We start from the raw sequence: 21277 nt of genomic DNA on the forward strand, positions 1-21277 counted from the left end.
CAGCAGAAACAAATCCAAATAGGAACCATGAGGTTGTGGGTTCGATTCCTGGCCTTGCTCAGTGGGTTAAGGATCCGGTGTTGCTGTGCGCTGTGATGTAGGTCACAGACGCAGCTCAGATCTGGCATTGCTGTGGCTGTGGCATAGGCTGGAAGCTACAGCTCCAATTGGACCCCTAGCCTAGGAACCTCCATATGCTGAGGGTGCAGCCCTAAAAAGACAAAAGACAATAAATAAATAAATAAATAAATAAATAATATATCACAGAGCACAAGGGAGGAATTGTGCTGTGATTTGAGGATGTCATAATTTCCTGGAATTAATGACATTATCACTTTCAAGAGAAGTGAAGTTGACACCAGAATTTATTATTTGCCTTGACATACTTTATCCTTTGAGTAGCGGCAATGCCTTCTTTATGTTTGGTGTAAAGCCAGCTCATGCCTCATCTCATGAATTTCCATAAATAATTATTAACTACAAAGAAACAAAAACAAATCACCTGTATCTTTTCACAAAGTGGATTTTTATTGTAGCTATACATAGTTTCTCAGTACCACAGAGAATTGCAGTTTAGGGACAAACAATTTTTAGGTGTTTCTTACAGAAATATGATGAGTTTTCAGAAATGAGTTGCATGGGAATGTGGTTAGTGAAAAGTAAAAGGGGTCAAGAGAAGAGAGAGTTTATAGCATGTACATCTAATTTTTACTTTTTAAAACTCCTCTAAGCTCTGATGACCCTTTTCTCAAGTAAGATCCCAACAAAATTCATCAGATACTAAAGTGATTGTGCTATCAAATACAAGGAATACTTATTTGATAAAGAAACTATGAGAAAAGTGGGTTGGGATGGGCTCGGACTTATTCTCAGCTCATCCCTCTGGAGTCTTGATGTCTGTGACAACAGTTCAGGAATCAGCAGACTACCTGGAGATGGGTTATATCAATAAGCACAAAACCCAAGCCTCTTTTCCAACAGCTCTGGTCAGTGGAGAAAGCCTGCGGCCCCGCAAGAGAGGAAGTTGCGCCATTCTGCTCACCTCTCCATCGCCATTTCATCTTCTGCTTGCTGACCTTGATGTGACTTGAGAGCTCTCCTTGCTTCGGCTGTGCAGTCCAGAAGCCAGAACTTCCTCTAAGAAACTGAGCAGTAGATTTGAGGTTAATCCAAGGAAAAAAAAAAGAGGAAAAGGCATCTCTAAAATAGAATATCTTGCTCAGGACATCTAACTAGATGAAGGGATATTAAGAATGAGATGCAAGGAGTTCCCGTCGTGGCGCAGTGGTAACAAATACGACTAGGAATCATGAGGTTGCGGGTTTCGATCCCTGCCCTTGCTCAGAGGGTTAACGATCCGGCGTTGCCGTGAGCTGTGGTGTAGGTTGCAGACGCGGCTCTGATCCCGTGTTGCTGTGGCTCTGGCGTAGGCCGGTGGCTATGGCTCCGATTAGACCCCTAGCCTGGGAACCTCTATATGCCGCGGAAGCGGCCTTAGAAAAGGCAAAAAGACCAAAAAAAAAAAAAAAAAGAATGAGATGCAAGAAACACTGGTCCGATATCTGGGTACAGAATAGAAGCATTAGTTGAGCACTAAAACATCCAGACTAGAAGGAGAGCCCCTTTGTGCTCCTCCCCAGAGTTCTCATTGTGTTTTTTAGTATTAAACTTGTAAGAGCTGTTAACATAATAGTTCAAATTTTAAATTTCTAGTCAGGAACTCAGATTTTTTTTTTTTCTTTTTACGGCCCCACACCTGCGGCTTATGGAAGTCCCCAGGCTAGGGGTCCAGTTGGAACTGCAGCTACCGGCCTATGCCACAGCCACAGGAATAATAACTGAGCCACATCTGCGACCTATGCCACAGCTTGTGGCAACACCAGATCCTTGACCCAATGAGCCAGGCCAGGGTTTGAACCCCCATCCTCACAGAGGTACTGTTGTGTTCCTAACCTGCTGAGCAACTACAGGAACTCCAGGAAACCAGAATTTTTAAGGGCAAGGCTCCTACATTAACTCAGAACCGTTTTGTATCCACACCTCTCATCTATACTCTTGAAACTGACTCAGAACTTGTGCCTCTAATCTCCTCTTCATCCAATCTACTCTCCAAAGGGGTACCAATTTTCTAAAAATACAGATTATATCCTATTGCCTACTTTCTTCTGCTTTAAAACCTTTCTTTTGCTTACAGAATAATCTACAGATTAAAATTCAAGACCTTTCATAATGTGGCCTAATAATAACTAAGACTCAGATTTATTTTGTTCTGAGAACTGTTTTAAACCGGGTGTGAGTGTGTGTACATATATATGTAGTAAATGTATATATGCTATTCTTCCATTAAAAAGAGTTCCCTTGGTGGTGCAGTGGCTTAACGATCTGGCATCGTTACTACTGTGGTTTGGGTTCGATGCCTGGCCCCAGAATTCCTGAATGCTGTGAGTGCAGTCAAAGAAACAATGAAGAAACCAAGCAGTAGAGAGGTTAAGTGACTTGCTAAGGTTACACCCGCTAGTGAGTGGCTTAACTGGGATACAAAACCAGCTCTAGAACCCATGCCTTTCAGCACAAGACAATACTCTCACTTGTCTTGTTCCATCTCCCATCAACCAGGTAGCCTATGTGCCTTCCGTGCCCAAACAGTCACTGTTCCCTAAATGTGTCCTGAGCTTTCGTACCTTTATGCTTTTGCTCTTATTATGTCCTTTGTCTGAAATGATAGACTAGCCCTTCTTTGTCTGATGAAATCCTTTTTATCCTCTAAAGCTGAGGATTAAAAGCCACCTTTTCTGTGAAGCCTTCCCAAACTGCTCCCTGCTGAACTAATCACCCCCATCATTATTATCACTTTGCTCTAGTGCAATTTTAGCACCATATTATTATTAACTAGGTACTCTCTATGTTATTGTTGCCAAAATAGGCTGTGAGTCCTTAGGGTGGGACTAAGACATTCGTCTTGGACTTCCGGGGTTTAGCACAGAGCTGACACCTAGTGGGTCCCCAATAAAGGTGTATTGAATAAGCGAATTAATGAAAATAGCTACCCAGTGGCAAGAGAGTCTTCTCTATAACATAGGAGTTTGGGGAGCAGTACTTCTAAGTAGACAGGACTCACTCTCAGGATACAGATCTATAGCAAACAAAGGGTTGGAGAAATGACCAGGTACCTTCTTATTACCTCTGTTTTGCAGTTTAAGACCTGAAAGATTCTGGGCTTAGAAAATTTAAATTCCAAACTCCTTTGCAAAAGAAGAAAAGGTAAAAGAGTAGAAGCTAAATTCATCTGGTCCTCTACTGAACACCTCTGTTCATGCCGGCACCTCTGTCTAGCCTGGCTCTTTGGCCAGTTGCACTGGAGACACTCAGAGGTCACAAAACCAGTGTCAGGACATGAGGCAGCTTTGCTTTTTTTTTTGAACGATGACACAAGAAGTCTTTGATTCGTGACTTTTAGTAAGAATGTGAAACAAATATGCTGGGAAACCCTATAGGAATTTATCAGATGATGTTTGCTTCACGTGAGACTCTGCTACGTGTACAAAGGAAAGGAGTAACTTTATTGAAATTATATTTAAAAATCCTCCTCTGTGTATCAACAAGACCCCACATTCTTGACTGCAAAGAGAAAACACTATTTATATTTGCCAGGCCTAATTTTGTTTCCTAGGGCCATTGTGGCTTTTTAAAAAGTATCTATTTGGGGACTTGGATGAGTCACTGCAGAATGCTTTAAAAATTATGGGTGATTAACATATTGGTATCTGCTCCCCAAATTTAGACCTTTAAAAACAACAAAAAATGATTTTTCTTTTCTAGATTTGTTTTAAATCAGTCTTACTTAAAAAGCAAACTCAAAAACTCCCTTCCCCTATGGTACTATAATTCAGTTCAGTTCAGTTCAGTTTAACAGTGTTTACTGAGCACCCATTATGTGGTAGGCACTGAATCATGTGTACAAATAAACACTTGCTATGACTCCTAACTTTAAGGGGCTCTCAGTCAGAGAGATTCACAATCACAATGCAGTGTCAACATGGTGTAAACAGAGACGGTACCAGGAGCCAACCTAGTGGGGTAACGCTATTGCTTGTCTTGGTTTGTGCTGTCATCCAGGGTGATTTCCCAGCTCTATGGAGAGAAGGAAAGTGGGCAGAAAAAAACCTTGATTTCAAAAAGTCAACCTCAAAAAGTTGCATCTCACATTAAAAAGCAAGTTTCTTCACTTTTAAGTTCTGGTAAGGGACTGGAGACAAGATTTTAAATTTTAATGACTGAAATATTTGAGGAGTTCCCATTGTGGCTCAGAGGTAATGAACCTGACTAGTATCTATTAGGATGTGGGTTCAATCCCTGACCTTGCTCAGTGGGTTAAGATCAAGTGTTGCTGTGAGCAGTGGTGTAGGTCGCAGATGCAGCTCAGATCTTGCATTGCTGTGGTTGTGGCGATGGCCGGCAGCTGCAGCTTTGATTTGACCCCCAGCCTGGGAACTTCCAGATGCCCTGAGAGTGGCCCTAAAAAGCAAAAAATAAATAAATAAATAAAAATTGAGCTGAACAACTGGGTTCCCAAACAAAGCTATATGACAAAACATTTATCTACCTTTCTTTCTTCCTTTTCCTTCCTTCCCTCCCTCTCTCCCTTCCTTTCTTTCTTTCATTCATCTCTTCCTCTTTTTTCACTATACTCCACAGATAGAAATTATGTGTGAGTTTGTTATACCAAAGAAACCAAAGGAATTTAGAATCGAATTTGAAAAGCAGTACAATGAAAAAAGTGAATGGAATTTCTGGGGAGCAGGAAAATAGAAAAAGATTTTCAGGAAAATAATGAGAAAACCCCCAACATATTTGCCTTAATGGAGTAATAAGCTTCTAATTATAGCCAAATTATAGCTGGAGATGCTGGAATACAGGAGTGGGTGAGAAAGAAGGATGGGATGAAGCTATTAATAGTTGAAAATACCGATTACAGTTTACAAAGCTACTATGTTTCATACGTCTTTGCCCCCCCTTCCTCTGCCAAAAAGCTGTCCTATCCCTCTCACATTTTATCTAGCGGTATGATGCATCTTTAAAAATATAACTGGAGTTCCTGTCGTGGCGCAGCAGAAAGGAATCTGACTAGGAACCGGGTTTGATTTCTGGCCTCGCTCAGTGGGTTACGGATCTGGCGTTGCCCTGGGCTGTGGTGTAGGCCGCAGAGGCGGCTTGGGTCTGGCATTGCTGTGGCTGTGCTGTAGGCTGGTGGCTGCAGCTCCGATTAGACCCCTAGGCTGGAACCTCCATATGCTGCTGGTGCGGCCCTAAAAGGACAAATTATATATATATATATATATATATATATATATATATATATATATATATATATATATATATATAACAACTCTCTCACACTGTCACTGGTCTAGGAATTTTTTTTGTTTACATGTCTATTTTCCATGTAAGGCTATGAGTTTTTTGATGGCACAAATAATATATGAATACATTCTTTTTGTAAAAGTTTTAAATAGTACACATGAAGCTTAAGTCTTCCTTGCCTCTTCTCCTCATCAGACTTTCTAGAGATAACAATTTAATCAAATATTTATTAAGTATCTACTGTGTACCAGGTACTGTTTCAGAAGCTGTGAATATAGCAATAAGCAAAGTAAAAGAATTCTACTCTCATGGAATTTATATGCCACTGGGGGAGGCGGGAAGATGAGAAAAATTGATAAGTATAATATTGATATTAATAATTGATAGTAATAACAACAACAATAATAATGGTGAACACCTATCACTTGCTACATGTGAAGTACTATTCCAATGAGATAGAAACTATTCTACTTTACAAAGAAATTGAGGTACAGGGAAGTCAAGGTCTTACATCCTGAAAGCAACAGATCTGGGATGCAAACCCAGACAATCTGGCTTTGGAGTTTGTCTTCTTCACCGTGATGCTACATTGCCTCTCTGTAGAGTGTTAAGTGAAGAAAATGCTATGGAGAAAAATAAGACATGTTTGAAGGACAGTTAAAGATGATGATGGTGGCATGAGATTTTAAATCTAGTGGTCATGGAAAGCCTCACTGAGAAAGTGACATTTGAACCAAGACATGAATAAGGCAATAAAAGATATATCTGGGGAAGGAGTAAGAGCGAGGGGTCCAAGGCCTTACTACCCGACTAATAAGGTGTTGGGTAGTATGAGATGAGATTAGAGAGGATAAGGAAGGGGATGGGGGGTGTGTGAAGATGAGATCACGTAAGGTCTGATAGGTTATTGCAAGGATTTTGAATTTTTTTTTTTTGGCGGTGGGGGGCAGAGGGGTGGTGGGGGCGAGACCTGCCTGTGGCATGCAGATGTTCCTGGGCCAGGGATGGAATCTGTGTCACAGCAATGACCCAAGCTGTTGTTGTGACAACGCTGGATCCTTAACTTGCTGCACCACAAGAGAACTCTGGATTTGACTTTTTATTTTGAGCAAGATGAGAAACACCTGGAGGGTTTTGTGCAGAGATGCGACTTGCCCTGAATTATGTATTTTCATAAGACTGTTCTACTGCTATGTTGAGGACAGACTATATAGTGGCTAAGGGTAAGGCAGTCATAATAATCCAGATGGGAAGTGGTGGTAGCATAGACCAGGGCAGTAATGGTGAGAAGGCATCAGATTCTGGACATATTTTGAAGGGAAGGATCACAAGATTTTCTAATGAGTCACGATGTAGGTGAGAAAAAGGGGAATCAGGATGACAACAAGGTTTTTGGTCTAAGCAACTAGAAGAATGGATATACCATTAACTGAGATGGGAAGTCTGAGGGAAGATTATGTTGTTTTTTGTTTGTTTTTGCTATTCTTTAGAGCTATACCCACGGCATATGGAAGTTCCCAGGCTGGGGGTCAAATCAAAGCACAGCTGCTGGCCTACACCACAGCCACAGCAATGCAGGATCTGAGCTGTGTTTGCCACATACATCACAGCTCACGGCAACGCCAGATCTCTGACCCACTGATCGAGGCCAGGGATCGAACCCACATCCTCATGGATACTAATCAGATTCATTTCTGCTGAGCTACAACAGGAAATCCCTGAGGAAGGATTATGCTTAGGAAGAAATATCAGAAGCTTGGTTTGATCACTGTTAGACATGGATGTTTATTAGACATTCAAGTAGAAGTGTCAAGTAGACAGCTGGATATATAAATCTGGAGTTTGGGAGAGAAGCTCAGACTAAAAATAGTGGTTTTCAATGGGAAGAGTTGTGATTTTATCCCCAGGGGACATCTGGCAATGTTTGGAAAGGTTTTTGGGTGCCATAACTGCTGGAGTGCTACTGGCATCTAGTGTGTAGAGGCCAGGCATGTTACTGAACATCCTACAATGGGCAGGCAAGTTCCCCACAACAAAAAATTATCTGTCCCCAAATATCAACAGTGCTGAGGTTGAAAAACTCTGGACTAGAGGTATAAATCTGGGAGTCATTAGGATAAAATTTAAACCCATGAGATTGGATAGGTGTGAGGTGTAGACAGAGAAGAAGAGAGGTAGTCCAAGGACAAAGTTCCCAGGATTCCAAAAATAGGAGAAATGATCAAAAGAGACAGAGAAGGAACGGCAGGCGAAGTAGGAGGACCAGGAGAGTATGGTTTCTGGAAGCTAAGTGATAAAAGTCTTTAAAAGGGAAGGAACTGATCAACTGTGTCAAATGCTGCTGATATGTAAGTAACGTGAGTATTAAAAGCTGACTGAGTTTAGCAATGTGATGGTCCCAGGAACCACAATAAAAGCAATTTTGGGGAGTGACAGGTGTGAAAGCCCAAATGGAGTGGCTTAAGAGAAGGGGTAAGGTTTAAAAGAAGATAGGGGTTTAGGAGAACATGTAAGGAGAAGAGATAGTGAGTATAAACAACTGTCAAACAATTTTTCTATTAAAGAGAACAGAGAAATAGTATAGAACATGGAAAGAGAGGGGAGGTTAATAGGGGTTTTTTTTTTTTTTTTTTTTGGCTGTACCTATGTCTTGCGGAAGTTCCTGTGCCAGGGATCGAACCCTTGCCATAGCGACCCCAGGCACTGCAGTGACAATTCTGGATCCTTAGCCTACTGAACCACACTGAGCCTAATAGAAAATTTTTAAAGATGGGGAACCAAAAATTTATGTGGAACCACAAAAGACCCAGAATTGCCAAAGCAATCCTGAGGAACAAAAACCAAGCAGGAGGCATAACTCTTCCAGACTTCGGGCAATATTACAAAGCCACAGTAATCAAGACAGTGTGGTACTGGTACCAAAACAGACAGACAGACCAATGGAAGAGAATAGAGAACCCAGAAATAAACCCAGACACCTACAGACAATTAATCTGCGACAAAGGAGGCAAGAGTATAAAATGGGAAAAAGACAGTCTTTTCAGCAAGTGGTGCTGGGAAAACTGGACAGCTGCATTTAAATCAGTGAAACTGGAACACTCCCTCATGCCATGCACAAAAATAAACTCAAAATGGCTTAAAGACTTAAACATAAGGTGAGACACCATCAAACACCTAGAAAAGAACATAGGCAAAATATTCTCTGACATCAACCTTATGAATGTTTTCTCAGGTCAGTCTCCCAAGGCAACAGACTTATAAAAGAAAAAATAAAACCAATGGACTCTAATCAAACTGATAAGCTTTTGCACAGCAAAGGAAACCATAAAAAAAAAACTTACAGAATGGGGAGTTCCCGTCGTGGCACAGTGGTTAACGAATCTGACTAGAAACCATGAGGTTGCGGGTTCGGTCCCTGCCCTTGCTCAGTGGGTTAATTATCCGGCACTGCCGTGAGCTGTGGTGTAGGTTGCAGACACGGCTCGGATCCTGCGTTGCTGTGGGATTCGACCCCTCGCCTGGGAACCTCCATATGCCGCGGGAGCGGCTCAAAGAAATAGAAAAAAGACAAAAAAAAAAAACCTTACAGAATGGGAGAAAATAGTTTCAAATGATGCCACCAACAAGGGCTTAATCTCTAAAATATACAAACAGCTTATACAACTCAACAGCAAAAAAGCTAACAACCCAGTGGAAAAATGGGCAAAAGTCCTGAATAGATATTTCTCCAAAGAAGATATACAGATGGCCAACAAGCACATGAAAAAATGCTCAACATCACTGATTATTAGAGAAATGCAAATCAAAACTACTATGAGGTACCACCTCACACCAGTCAGAATGGCCATCATTAATAAATCCACAAATAACAAGTGCTGGAGGAGCTGTGGAGAAAAGGGAACCCTCCTGCACTGGTGGTGGGAATGTAAACTGGTACAGCCACTATGGAGAACAGTTTGGAGATACCTTAGAAATCTATACATAGAACTTCCATATGACCCCGCAATCCCACTCTTGGGCATCTATCCGGACAAAACTCTACTTAAAAGAGACACATGCACCCTCATGTTCATTGCAGCACTATTCACAATAGCCAGGACATGGAAACAACCCAAATGTCCATTGACAGAGGATTGGTTTCGGAAGATGTGGTATATATACACAATGGGATCCTACTCAGCCATCAAAAAGAATGACATAATGCCATTTGCAGCAACATGGATGGAACTAGAGACTCTCATACTGAGTGAAATGAGCCAGGAAGACAAAGACAAATACCATATGATATCACTTATAACTGGAATCTAATATCCAGCACAAATGAACATCTCCTCAGAAAAGAAAATCATGGACTTGGAGAAAAGACTTGTGGCTGCCTGATGGGAGGGGGAGGGAGTGGGAGGGATCGGGAGCTTGGGCTTATCAGACACAACTTAGAATAGATTTACAAGGAGATCCTGATGAATAGCATTGAGAACTTTGTCTAGATACTCATGTTGCAACAGAACAAAGGGTGGGGAAAAAATGTAATTGTAATGTATACATGTAAGGATAACTTGATCCCCTTGCTGTACAGTGGGAAAAAAAATTAATAAGTCCACAAATAACAAATGCTGGAGAGGGTATGGAGAAAAGGGAAACTTCTACACTGTTGTTGGGAATGTAAATTGGTACAACCACTATGGAAAACTGTATGGAGGCATCTCAGAAAACTAAATATAGAACTACCATATGACACAGAAATCCCACTCTTAGGCATATATCTGGACAAAACTTTCCTTGAAAAAGACACATGTACCTGTATGTTCATTGCAGCACTATTCAAAATAGCCAAGACATGGAAACAACCTAAATGTCCATCGACAAATGAATGTATTAAGAAGATGTGGTATATATACACAATGGAATACTACTCAGCCATAAAAAAGAACAAAATAATGCCATTTGCAGCAACATGGATGGAACCAGAGACTCATGCTAAGTGAAGCCAGAAAAAGAAAGACAAATACCATATGATATCACTTATATCTGGAATCTAATATACAGCACAAATAAACCTTTCCACAGAAAAGAAACTCATGGACTTGGAGAACAGACTTGTAGTTGCCAAGGCGGGGTGGGGGAAGGAGGATAGACTGGGAATTTGGGGTTATTAGAGGCAAACTATTGCCTTTGGAATGGATAAGCAATGAGATCCTGCTGTATAGCACTGGGAAATATATCTAGTCACTTATGATGGAGCATGATAATGTGAGAAAAAAGAATGCATATATGTATGTGTGACTGGGTCACCTTGCTGTACAGTAGAAAATTGACAGAACACTGTAAACCAGCTATAATGGGAAAAAAATCATTATTAAAAAAAAAGATGGGGGAAAAAAACTAGCATGTTTCTATGAATGATCCAATAGGGTGGGAAAAACTGATTCAGGATTGAGAGGACACCATACCTCCAGGAGTGGTGTCCCGGAGTAGGTGAGGGGATGGCATCTAGTGCCCAAGAGGGAGGGCTGGGCTCAGCCAGGACCATTCACCACTGTGCTGGAACAGATGGCAGAGGGTAGCAGTGGTAGTGGGTGCTGCCGAAGTTCTCTTCCAATGACTTCTCTTAGTAGTTAATGTACATCTCGAGTAACAGTTTCTTGATCTGTGCATCCTTAGTCTAAAGTAGATGTTGAATTAAGTATTTTCTGAATGAATATATTAATCTGATTCATATTTTTTAAAGAAGTTAAGACCTCAGGAAAATGTTAGTTTACCGTGCTAAACTTTTCCTAAATATCCAACAGCAATTTTATCAGGAGTAAGGAAAATGGTTGGCATTCAATGTCTATGTCTGAAAATGCTAGGAATCTCATACACGGAGATCATCCTGCTCCTCACTGGATGTATACTTTACCTATAAATAACTCATTCATTCTTTTTCTTTTTTTGCTTTTTAGGGCCACACCTACAGCACATGGAAGTTCCCAGGTTAGGGTTGAATTGCAGTTGCCGGCCTAAGCCACAACCACAGCAACACAGGATCCCAGCTGCATCTGCAACCTATAACCATAGTTGACGGCAATGCCAGATCCTTAACTCACTGAGTGAGGTCAGGGATCAAACCTGCATCCTTATGGACACTATTTGGTTTCCTTATGGGCTGAGCCGCAATGGGAACTCCAAGAACTCATTCTTTCTCAAATGCACTGTACCTTTCCCCACCACCTCCTGTCCTCAATTACGCTGTCTCCTCAGCCCTGACTGCACTTTCTTCTTATGGAAATCCAACTTTTTTTTTTTTTTTTTGCCACACCTGTGGCATGTGAACGTTACTGGGTCAGGGATCAAACTGGAGCTAGAGTAGCAACCCAGGCTGTTGCAGTGACAACACTGCATCCTTAACCCGATGCACCACAGGAGAATTCTGAAATCTAACTTATCCTTTAAGGTCTAGCCCAAATGCTATCTCTACTGTGAAGCATTTCCTGATTACTCTGCCAGAATTAGTTATTTCTATTTTGGACACATTTTATTTAACTTACATATATTAACACTTCTCAAATTCTTGTACCTAAGAACCCCTAACTACAGAAGAGAATGAATTTATGAGTCCTGAGAGTATAGTCCAAATTGGTTTACTAGCTTATATCTTTTTTTGAAATCCGGGATTTTGTTTTAAAAATACATAACAATTTTGTTATTCTTCATAAAAGGACCTTTCAAATTTTAACATAAACATATTTTTGACAAGGCATTTACCAGTTAATTATTTAAGTCTATCCCTCAACATCCCCCACAATTCTAAGAAAACAGACACTCCGAAAGATGTGTCATGTTTATTTTGTGCCTTTGTGTGTCCCTGGGACTAATCATATCCTAATTTGAGAAATACAGACTTGTTTGAGTCCCCCATCTGGACTGTAAGATCATCAAAGATGGGGACACATTATTTTCTTTGTATTTTAATGGCTCTGCTTTGGAAGAGAACCTTATGTAAATAAAACAGCTATGTACTAAATATCCTCTTTCTCCCAAACAATATAATCATAACATTCTGTCAATATTCTTGGCTCACATTTTTTCTTGTTGCTCTTTGACAGAAGTAATAGTAATGGTAAGCAAAACAAGACAAAAACCCATCTTGAATGTCTATGGACAGGTGAATGGAAAGGCAAGCTCTGGTGTGTTCACACAATGGTAATAGCAATGAAAAAACGAATGAACAAGGTAATGTGCAACAATGCAGATGAATCTTCGAAGCATGTTGAGTGAAAAAAGTATGATAATTTTTTTATTAAGCTCAAAAATAAGCAAAAGTAAGCAATGCATTGTTTAGAAATATATAGATTTGTGATAAAAATACAACTCATCAAAGCAAGAGAATTTAACACAAAATTTAAGACAGAGCTCACTTGTTGTAGGGAGACAGGGGTATAATTGGAGTGGAACACACAGATAGATTCATGTTATTGTCAATTTTCTAGTTTTTAGGTGAAGGACCCAAAGGTGCCCATTATGTTATTATGTTTTCTAACTTATATGCTACATACATTATTATATTTTTGTTTTTGTTTTTTAGGGCCGCACCCGCGGCACATGGAGGTTCCCAGACTAGAGGTCTAATCAGAGCTATAGCTACCGGCCCACGCCACAGCTCACAGAAATGCCAGATCCTTAGCTCACTGAGTGAGGCCAGGGATCAAACCTGCAACCACGGTTCCTAGTTGGATTTGTTTCCGCTGCACCATGATGGGAACTCTGCTACATATATTCTTTAATAAAACCCTAGTAAGATATAATTTTAAAAAAAGCTTCTATACTCTAAACAATTTCTATACTCTGAGGTTTCTTACAACCTTTAACATAAACATGAGAAATTCTCCTTTCTGGGAGAACAATATTGTGATTTTCCAAACTTAGTTGGCTGAGAAACACCTCCCCCCCCTTTTTTTGTCTTTTTAGGGCCACATCCATGGCATATGGAAGTTCCCAGGCTAGGGGGCCTATGCCACAGCCACAGCAACGCCAGATCTGAGCTGCATCTGTGATCTATACCACAGCTCATGGCAATGCCAGATCCTTAACCCACTGAGCGAGGCCAGGGATAGAATCTGCGTCCGATTTGTTTCTGCTGAGCCACAATGGGAACTCCTAAGAACGCTTTTTAAATGGATTATCAATATCTCCAGAAACAAATTTTCTATAGAACAGAACTTAGGAAACACTGAATTAAGAATAGGAGTTCCGGAGTTCCCGTCGTGGCGCAGTGGTTAACGAATCCGACTAGGAACCATGAGGTTGCGGGTTTGGTCCCTGCCCTTGCTCAGTGGGTTAATGATCTGGCGTTGCCGTGAGCTGTGGTGTAGGTTGCAGATGCGGCTCGGATCCCGCGTTGCTGTGGCTCTGGCGTAGGCCGATGGCTACAGCTCCGATTTGACCCCTAGCCTGGGAACCTCCATATGCCACGGGAGCGGCCCAAAGAAATAGCAAAAAGACAAAAAAAAAAAAAAAAAGAATAGGAGTTCCCATTGTGGTTCAGTGGCCGAAAGCCTGACTAGTATCCATGGGGTTACTAGTGGGTTAAGGATCTGGCATTGCCTTGAGCTGTGGTGTAGGTCACAGATGTGGCTTGGATCTGGCATTGCAGTGGCTGTGGCATAGGCCAGTGGCTACAGCTCCTATTTGACCCTCAGCCTGGGAATTTCCATATGCTGTGGGTGTGGGCCTAAAAAGCCAAATATATATATGTGTGTGTGTGTGTGTGTGTGTGTGTGTGTGTGTGTGTGTATAATTCCATTGAGGTTACTTTACTCTATGACACTTTCTTACAAACAATATAATTGCCTATTAAAATATTGGAGTTCCCTGGTGGCTCAGTGGGTTAAGGATCTGGTACCACTGCTGTGGTGTGGGTTTGATCTCAATTCTGCATGCCATGAGTGCGGCCAAAAAAACCAAAAAAAGAGGAATGTAGCTACTCCTTCCCAGTTCTCACCTTAGTACAATACATCTGATTTATGAAAAAAAAAACAAAAAGCAAAGCAAAACAAAGCAAATAAATAGGAGTCTTTGGCCTTGCTTCCTCTGCCCCATGAAGAAATAGGACAAAAAAGCAACCAATAGGATTCTGCATGTATCCAGCACTGTGCATGTATCATTTATCAGAGTATCATGTGAGGAGAAAGGATTCATCAGTCACAGGGCAAAAGATGGACTCCTCAAAGACTGATCTGCCTACAGTATCAGTTACATAGGGGTATGAAAGGAGGTTATCATCTGAGAATAAAGAGAGCTATGGATGTACTTTCTTACCTGGGAACATTCAAGACTGCAATTTGTCAGAGCAAGCACAACTATAGGAGTAGGATGGTGACCTCCATACCAAAACCAAAAACAACAACAACAACAAACCCCCAAGCCCAAAACAACAAAAAAATCCCTCCATCCCCCAAACCCAACAAGAAACAAAGCTCCAAATAATCTAACTGCAGCAAGCATGGATGTTGAAGACTATATGCAAGTCTATTAATTGCAGAGGTACTGAGTCTGGAGGTTTCAAAGGGGAACTCTGTGTGAGCACAAATGGAGATCAAGCTACTAAAGCTTTTTCTCTACAGATCACAAGTCATCTAGCAATTAACTACCTTCACAGTCATTTTATCACTGCCTCAGTATATTCCTCCTTGGGATAATAATATAATTCTGCTCTCTCTCTCTCTTTTTTTTTTTTTTTTGGCTTTTTAGGGCCACACCCACAGCATATGGAATTTCCCAGGCTAGGGGTCAAATCCGAGCTGTAGCTGCTGGCCTACACCACAGCCACAGCAATGCAGGATCCAAGCCTTGTCTGTGAGCTACGCCACAGCTCATGGCAATGCCAGATCCTTAACCCACTGAGTGAGGCCAGGGAATGAATCCACGTCCTCATGGGTACTAGTTAGATGCATTACCAATGAGCCACGACAGAAACCCCCTATAATTCTGTACTTGAATTATGTTAAAATAAGGGTTTTCAAAAGAAGTGATTTGGAAGTATGAGTGATGACAGAGGTGATGATGAATATCAAAAGTCTTTTATACTTTATTTCCCACAAACATAATAGTAATAACACCAGCAGCAATGACACATATTAAGTGCTTACCCTATGCCAGATTCTCTTCTAATAATTTTATATATATATCATCCAATAGTCATAACAATGATATAAGGAGCTATTATTACCTCCATTTTATAATTGAGAAAACTGAGGCACAAAAAGTTAAATAATTTGTCTAAGGCAGACAAATGGACATATGACAAAACCGGGATTTAAAAAAGTAGCCTGGGGAGTTCCCATCGTGGCTCAGTGGTTAACGAATCCGACTAGGAACCATGAGGTTGCGGGTTCGATCCCTGGCCTTGCTTAGTGGGTTAAGGATCTGGCATTGCTGTGAGCTGTGGTGTAGGTCGCAGACGCGGCTCGGATCCTGCATTGCTGTGGCTCTGGTAGAGGCCGGCAGCTACAGCTCTGATTAGACCCCTAGCCTGGGAACCTCCATATGCCATGGGAGCAGCCCAAGAAACGGCAAAAAGACAAAAAAAAAAAAAAATTAAAAAGTAGTCTGGGAGTTCCCGTCATGGCTCAGTGGTTAATAAATCCGACTAGGAACCATGAGATTGTGGGTTCAATCCCTGGCCTTGATCATGGGGTTAAGGATCCTGAGTTGCTGTGGCTGTGGCTGTGGTGCAGGCCGGCGGCTACAGTTCCAATTAGACCCCTAGCCTGGGAACCTCCATATGCCGCGGGAGCAGCCCTAGAAAAGACAAAGAAAGAAAAAAAAAAGTACTCTGGCATTAGAGCCCTGGCTCTTAATTGCTATGCTACACTGCCTCTTAAAAGACCAAAGAGTACCAAAAGGTGATTTATAAATAACAGGTCTCATTCAAGTCAGAAGTCCTAATGATAATCCTGGTGAAAGAACTTATGTCTGGAAGGATGCATCATTCAGTTGGGGGAGGCAACACAGTTTTGCAGGGCTGTGCAGAGGATAATCAACCAGATACTTCATTACTAATAATCCCAAGTGGCATCGAATTGACTTTTAAAAATGTGTAGAACATCTTAATATTTTTTCTCATTATTAAAAAATATTAAAATGTAGATAATACAGGGAATAAAGAAGTAAATGAGTTACTTGTGTGTCACTACACAGAGTTATTAGCATTTTTTGAGCTTTTCCTTCTATTTAAAATGTTATTATTGTCTAAACCAACAAATATTGAAACAAGTATGCAAATACTGGATAGGGTCTTACATGCTATACAAAAAGGCATATACTATAAACTTGTGTAAGATAATATTTTCCTAAAATGCAACCTTCTGGCTGTAAGAAACAGAAACCCACTCAAATTAGCTTAAGCAAAAGAAAAAAGTGTACTCAGTGACATGGGGGTGGGGTGGAGTCTATCACTGAACTAGTGTAAGGAGATCAGTGCCTCATAACGGGTGGAATCTGGAACTGGAGGCTGCTTTGAAACCAGACAGCATCTACCTCTTTGACTCCGTTTCTGTTTCTGACTCTCTCATTTGCTGGTCTCTTCTTTTAGCTTCACACTGTTTATCTGTTTCTTTTTTCTTTCTCTGCACTGGGGTTGAAGTTGACTGTTTTTTAACCAACTTTCTCCATACAAATTGATGACTTCTAGGAGTTCTTGTCATGGCTCAGTGGAAAATGAATCTGACTAGTAACCAGGAGGATGCAGGTTCAATCCCTGGCCTCGCTCAGTAGATTAAGGAGCCGGCATTGCTGTGAGCTGTGCTGTAGGTCACAGATGCAGCTTAGATCCCACATTGCTGTGGCTGTGGTGGAGGCCAGCAGCTACAGCTCCATTCAACCCCCAGCCTGGGAACCTCTATATGCCGTGGGTGAGGCCCTAAAAAGACCAAAAAAAAAAAAAAAACTGATGATTTTTAAATTTGTTTATTTTTAAGATTCAGGAGCAGTGAACTCAAGGTTGGAAGGGCATGGTATGTAGGTATAAACATAAAACTTCTCTACCTGTCAAATTAGTAATGTAAGCATCTTAAAAGTGTCTATACAATCTGATGCAGTAATTTCATCTCAATATTGCTAGCAGTGCATGGAATTTAGGATCACACAAATTTGAATCTGAATTCCAGCTTTGCACCCCCTTGCTATATGCCCCAAGGCAAACTACTTAATTCCTCCATGTTCTAGTTTCTTCACTTGAAAACTGGGACTACAGCATTCCCTTGTGGATTATGAAGATTGAATGAGATAACATGTGTAATCAAGTCAGCAGATTGTCTGGCATATAGTATATGCCCAATTACTATTATTCCAAGTGAACAAATGGACAGGTGTGTAAAGGTGTAGATAAAATGGTGTTTGTTATACGCTGTTTAAGAGTGAAAAATTATAAGCAGTGAATATCAAATAACGTTTGTTTTGTTCACCACTATATATCGAGTCTCAAGATAGCTCTTGGAAAGTATAAGTGCTCAGTAAATATTTGTCGAGTGAACAAAAAACTGAGCATTGGTTAAACAAGCTGTGGCACAATAAGATGATAGAATGCTACTCAGTCATTAAAATGAATCTGTAAGTATTTTCATTAAAAGTACATGTATAGTATATTCCACTTTAACTAAACATATATGTGTATATATTAATAGAAAAATATCTAAGAGGCTATATATCAAGATGGGGACATTTCCAATGGTGTTATGATGGCAGTGTGGGTATTTTTTTATTATTATTTTTTTGCTTAGCTGTGTTAAGTTTTTTTCCGACGAGTATTATGTACTGATTTTGTAACAAAAAGGTATTTTTAGAAGTTCCTGTTGTGGCTCAGTGGAAACAAATCTGACTAGTATCCATGAGGATGCAGGTTCAATCCCTGGCCTTGCTCAGTGGGTTAAGGATCTGGCGTTGCCATGAGCTGTAGTATGGGTCACAGATGAGGCTCGGATCCTGTGTTGCTGTGGCTGTGGTGTAGGCTGGCAGCTACAGCTCCGATTAGACCCCTAGCCTGGGAACCTCCATATGCCATGAGTGTGGCCCCAAAAAGACAAAAAAAAAAAAAAAGATATTTTTAATTAAGAAATATGTTTCAACTGGAGTTGGGGGACACACCTAGATTTGAATCTTGGGTTAAATTTACTTTTTTTTTAAAGCATCTTATCAGAGTTATTCATTTATATGTCTATTTTTTCATTTAGACATTGAGAAATGATATAGAATATGTCTTCATCTTTCTAACACCTTGCACAGAACCTTACACATAACAGCACTCAATAAATGATAGCACTCAGTGATAGGTGATACACTCCACCACAGCTCTTGGCAATGGTGTCTTAACACTTTGGTTATATGAGAAAAGTAAACTCTCCCAAAAATCTCTACAAAGATGGTGATGGCTATAACAGTTGTCAAAACTGATTCTGAAATATCCACAAATGAATAAGTGTCCTCTGGATTCCTCCTTTAAAATGCAAATTCTGTCACAGGATCCTAATTTTTCAGTAAATAATTCAGAGATTGAACCAACTAGTGGTTACAGGAGAAGGTCCAAGTTTCTAGTGTTACTTGTTTAGGTAGAAATCTATAGAGTGCCTCTGATAGTATGAATCAGCCCCCTCCCAGCTTCAAATCTATTTGCAGAAATTCAAAATGCCAACTGTTTTCTAAGCCTCACACTGTACTCTCTACAAAACATTAATGTCCCGATTTTGTTAGAATTATGTTATTACCAACACTTAGGCATCATCTCAGGTAGTAATGAAACTAACAGCTGCTACAAGTTAATTAAGTTAGTCATTTTTAATCCAAAGAGCAACACTGTCTTAAATCTCATTCTTAATTATCTTTGAATGACAAAAATCTTAAAACTAAATAACTAAGTTATTCCTTACTTTTGTACTATTTTTTCCCTGCTTTGGTTTATAATATTTTTAGTAGGCAGAGAGCTTCACATTTGCCCATTTAGTAAAAACATATTTTGCCTATCTCATATGTGATATTTATAAGCAAGAGATTAACTGAGTGCTTAGGTGCCCAGAATGGAGACAAACTAAGTTCAATTCCAGCTTTGCCACTTACTAGCTCTATGACTTTGGACAAAGTGCTTAAATGCTCTAAGTTTTTGATTTCCTCATCTGAAAATTAAGGTTGATGATAATATTGAAAATAACTACCTCATTGGGTTATCATGAGAATTAAGGAAAAATTTAATGAATAAAGCAGCACTATCAATAGAAATGTAACAGCAAGTCACAAATGTGAGTGGCTATGTACTTTTACATCTTCTAGTAACCACATTAAAAAGGTAAAAAGAAATAGGTAAAATTAATTTAACCCATATATAGATATAAAATTATCACCTTAAAAATTATCAACGAAATATTTTACATTTTTTGTGTACTAAGTCTTTAAAATACAGTATGTATTTTATACTTAAAATACATTTGAGTAGGAAACCTCAAACTAGACTAGCCACACTTCAAGCGCTCAATAGTTACAGAGGCTAGTGGCTACCTTTCTGGACAGCAATAAAGATTAAAAAAGTATCTAACACATAGTTTGTGCTAAGTAAATTTTACTTCTTTTTTTTCTTTTTATGTCCATACCTGCAGCATATGGAAGTTCCTGGACTAAGGGTTGAATCGGAGATGCAGCTGCAGGCCTATGCACAGCCACAGGAACACTGGATCTGAGTAACATCTGTGGCCTAGACTGCAGCTTGCAGCAACACCGGGTCCTTAACCAACTGAGCCACAATGGGAATTCCTAAATTTTACTTAGTATTGTCATAATCCCCTCTTAGGAGTTGCTATGGATCAGTGTTTCTCAAATCATATGCTCATAACACCTGGCGGTTCTAGGGCATGGCACTAAATAACAATGAAATACATAGTGAGAAAATTACTCCTTTTTAAATTATCTTTTTATCTTTCTGATTATGTAAAGGAAAAAGTGTCAGTTTGGTACCACAGTGCTTTGGGGTTTTTTAAATTTTAACTTTAAAAATTGAGATATAATTCATAGGCAGTAAAATGTACCAATTTCAAGGATATCACCTGATGATTTTGGCAAACATATATCATCATGTAACCATTTCCTCAATCAAAATATGGAACATTTCCACCACCTGAATCAGGCCTTCTTAAAAATCAAGAAACTAAAAAAACCTCAACAGGAGCCATGAAGTCAACCCCATACCTTTGAGAACGTAATGTCAAACTGCTTTCCAGAAAAGTTAAGGATTTATGCTTCTACTAGAAATATTTGAGACTGCTTCAGTGAATTTAGAGATAGGACAAGCGTTTATCAATACACAAGATGGTTACTGCAGTATTTATTTATTCATTTATTTTTGCTTTTTAGGGCTGCACGCATGGCATATGGAGGCTCCTAGGCCAGGAGCTGAATCAGAGCTACAGCTGCCAGCCTGTGCCACAGCCACAGCAATACTCTGTGATCCCAGGCCACCTCTTCGACCTACACCACAGCTCACGGCAACGCCGGATCCAGATCGAACCCACAACCTTATGGATACTAGTTGGGTTTGTTAACCTCTGAGCCACAAAGGGAATGCCCCACTGCAGTAATTATATCAAGGAAAAAATTATAAACAATCTAAATGTTGAATAGTAATGGTTAAACAGAGACATCCTTAAAATTGAAATTATTGAGCCATTAGAATTATTTTAAATAATTTAATAACATAGTAAAATGTTCTCAATATAATTAAAAGTGAGTAAAACAAGTACAAAACTTTATAGACAGTGTAACATGATCCTAATTATGTCAAAAATAAAACATAACACACACAAAACTCAAAAACCTCCAGGTAAAGAAAAAAAATTAGGAGAAAATACACCAAAATATTAACAGTGGTTAGCTCTGAATTGTGTGGTATGGTGAATGA

At 40.0% G+C, this 21277-nt stretch overlaps 1 protein-coding gene across 1 annotated transcript in view; it reads right to left on the minus strand.

The window, feature by feature from the left end:
• Positions 1-505: 505 nt before the first annotated feature.
• The window catches only part of VPS45 (vacuolar protein sorting 45 homolog), a 71303-nt gene continuing 50531 nt past the window's right edge, over positions 506-21277 (minus strand). Inside the window, exon 15 of the mRNA XM_047784776.1 lies at positions 506-1145. Coding sequence (XP_047640732.1) covers positions 1058-1145 — 88 coding nt within the window. The 3' untranslated portion in view covers positions 506-1057. The remainder of the gene's footprint in view (positions 1146-21277) is intronic.

The sequence above is a fragment of the Phacochoerus africanus genome, chromosome 6 (genome assembly GCF_016906955.1).
Source record: "Phacochoerus africanus isolate WHEZ1 chromosome 6, ROS_Pafr_v1, whole genome shotgun sequence".
Taxonomy (NCBI): Eukaryota; Metazoa; Chordata; class Mammalia; order Artiodactyla; family Suidae; genus Phacochoerus; species Phacochoerus africanus.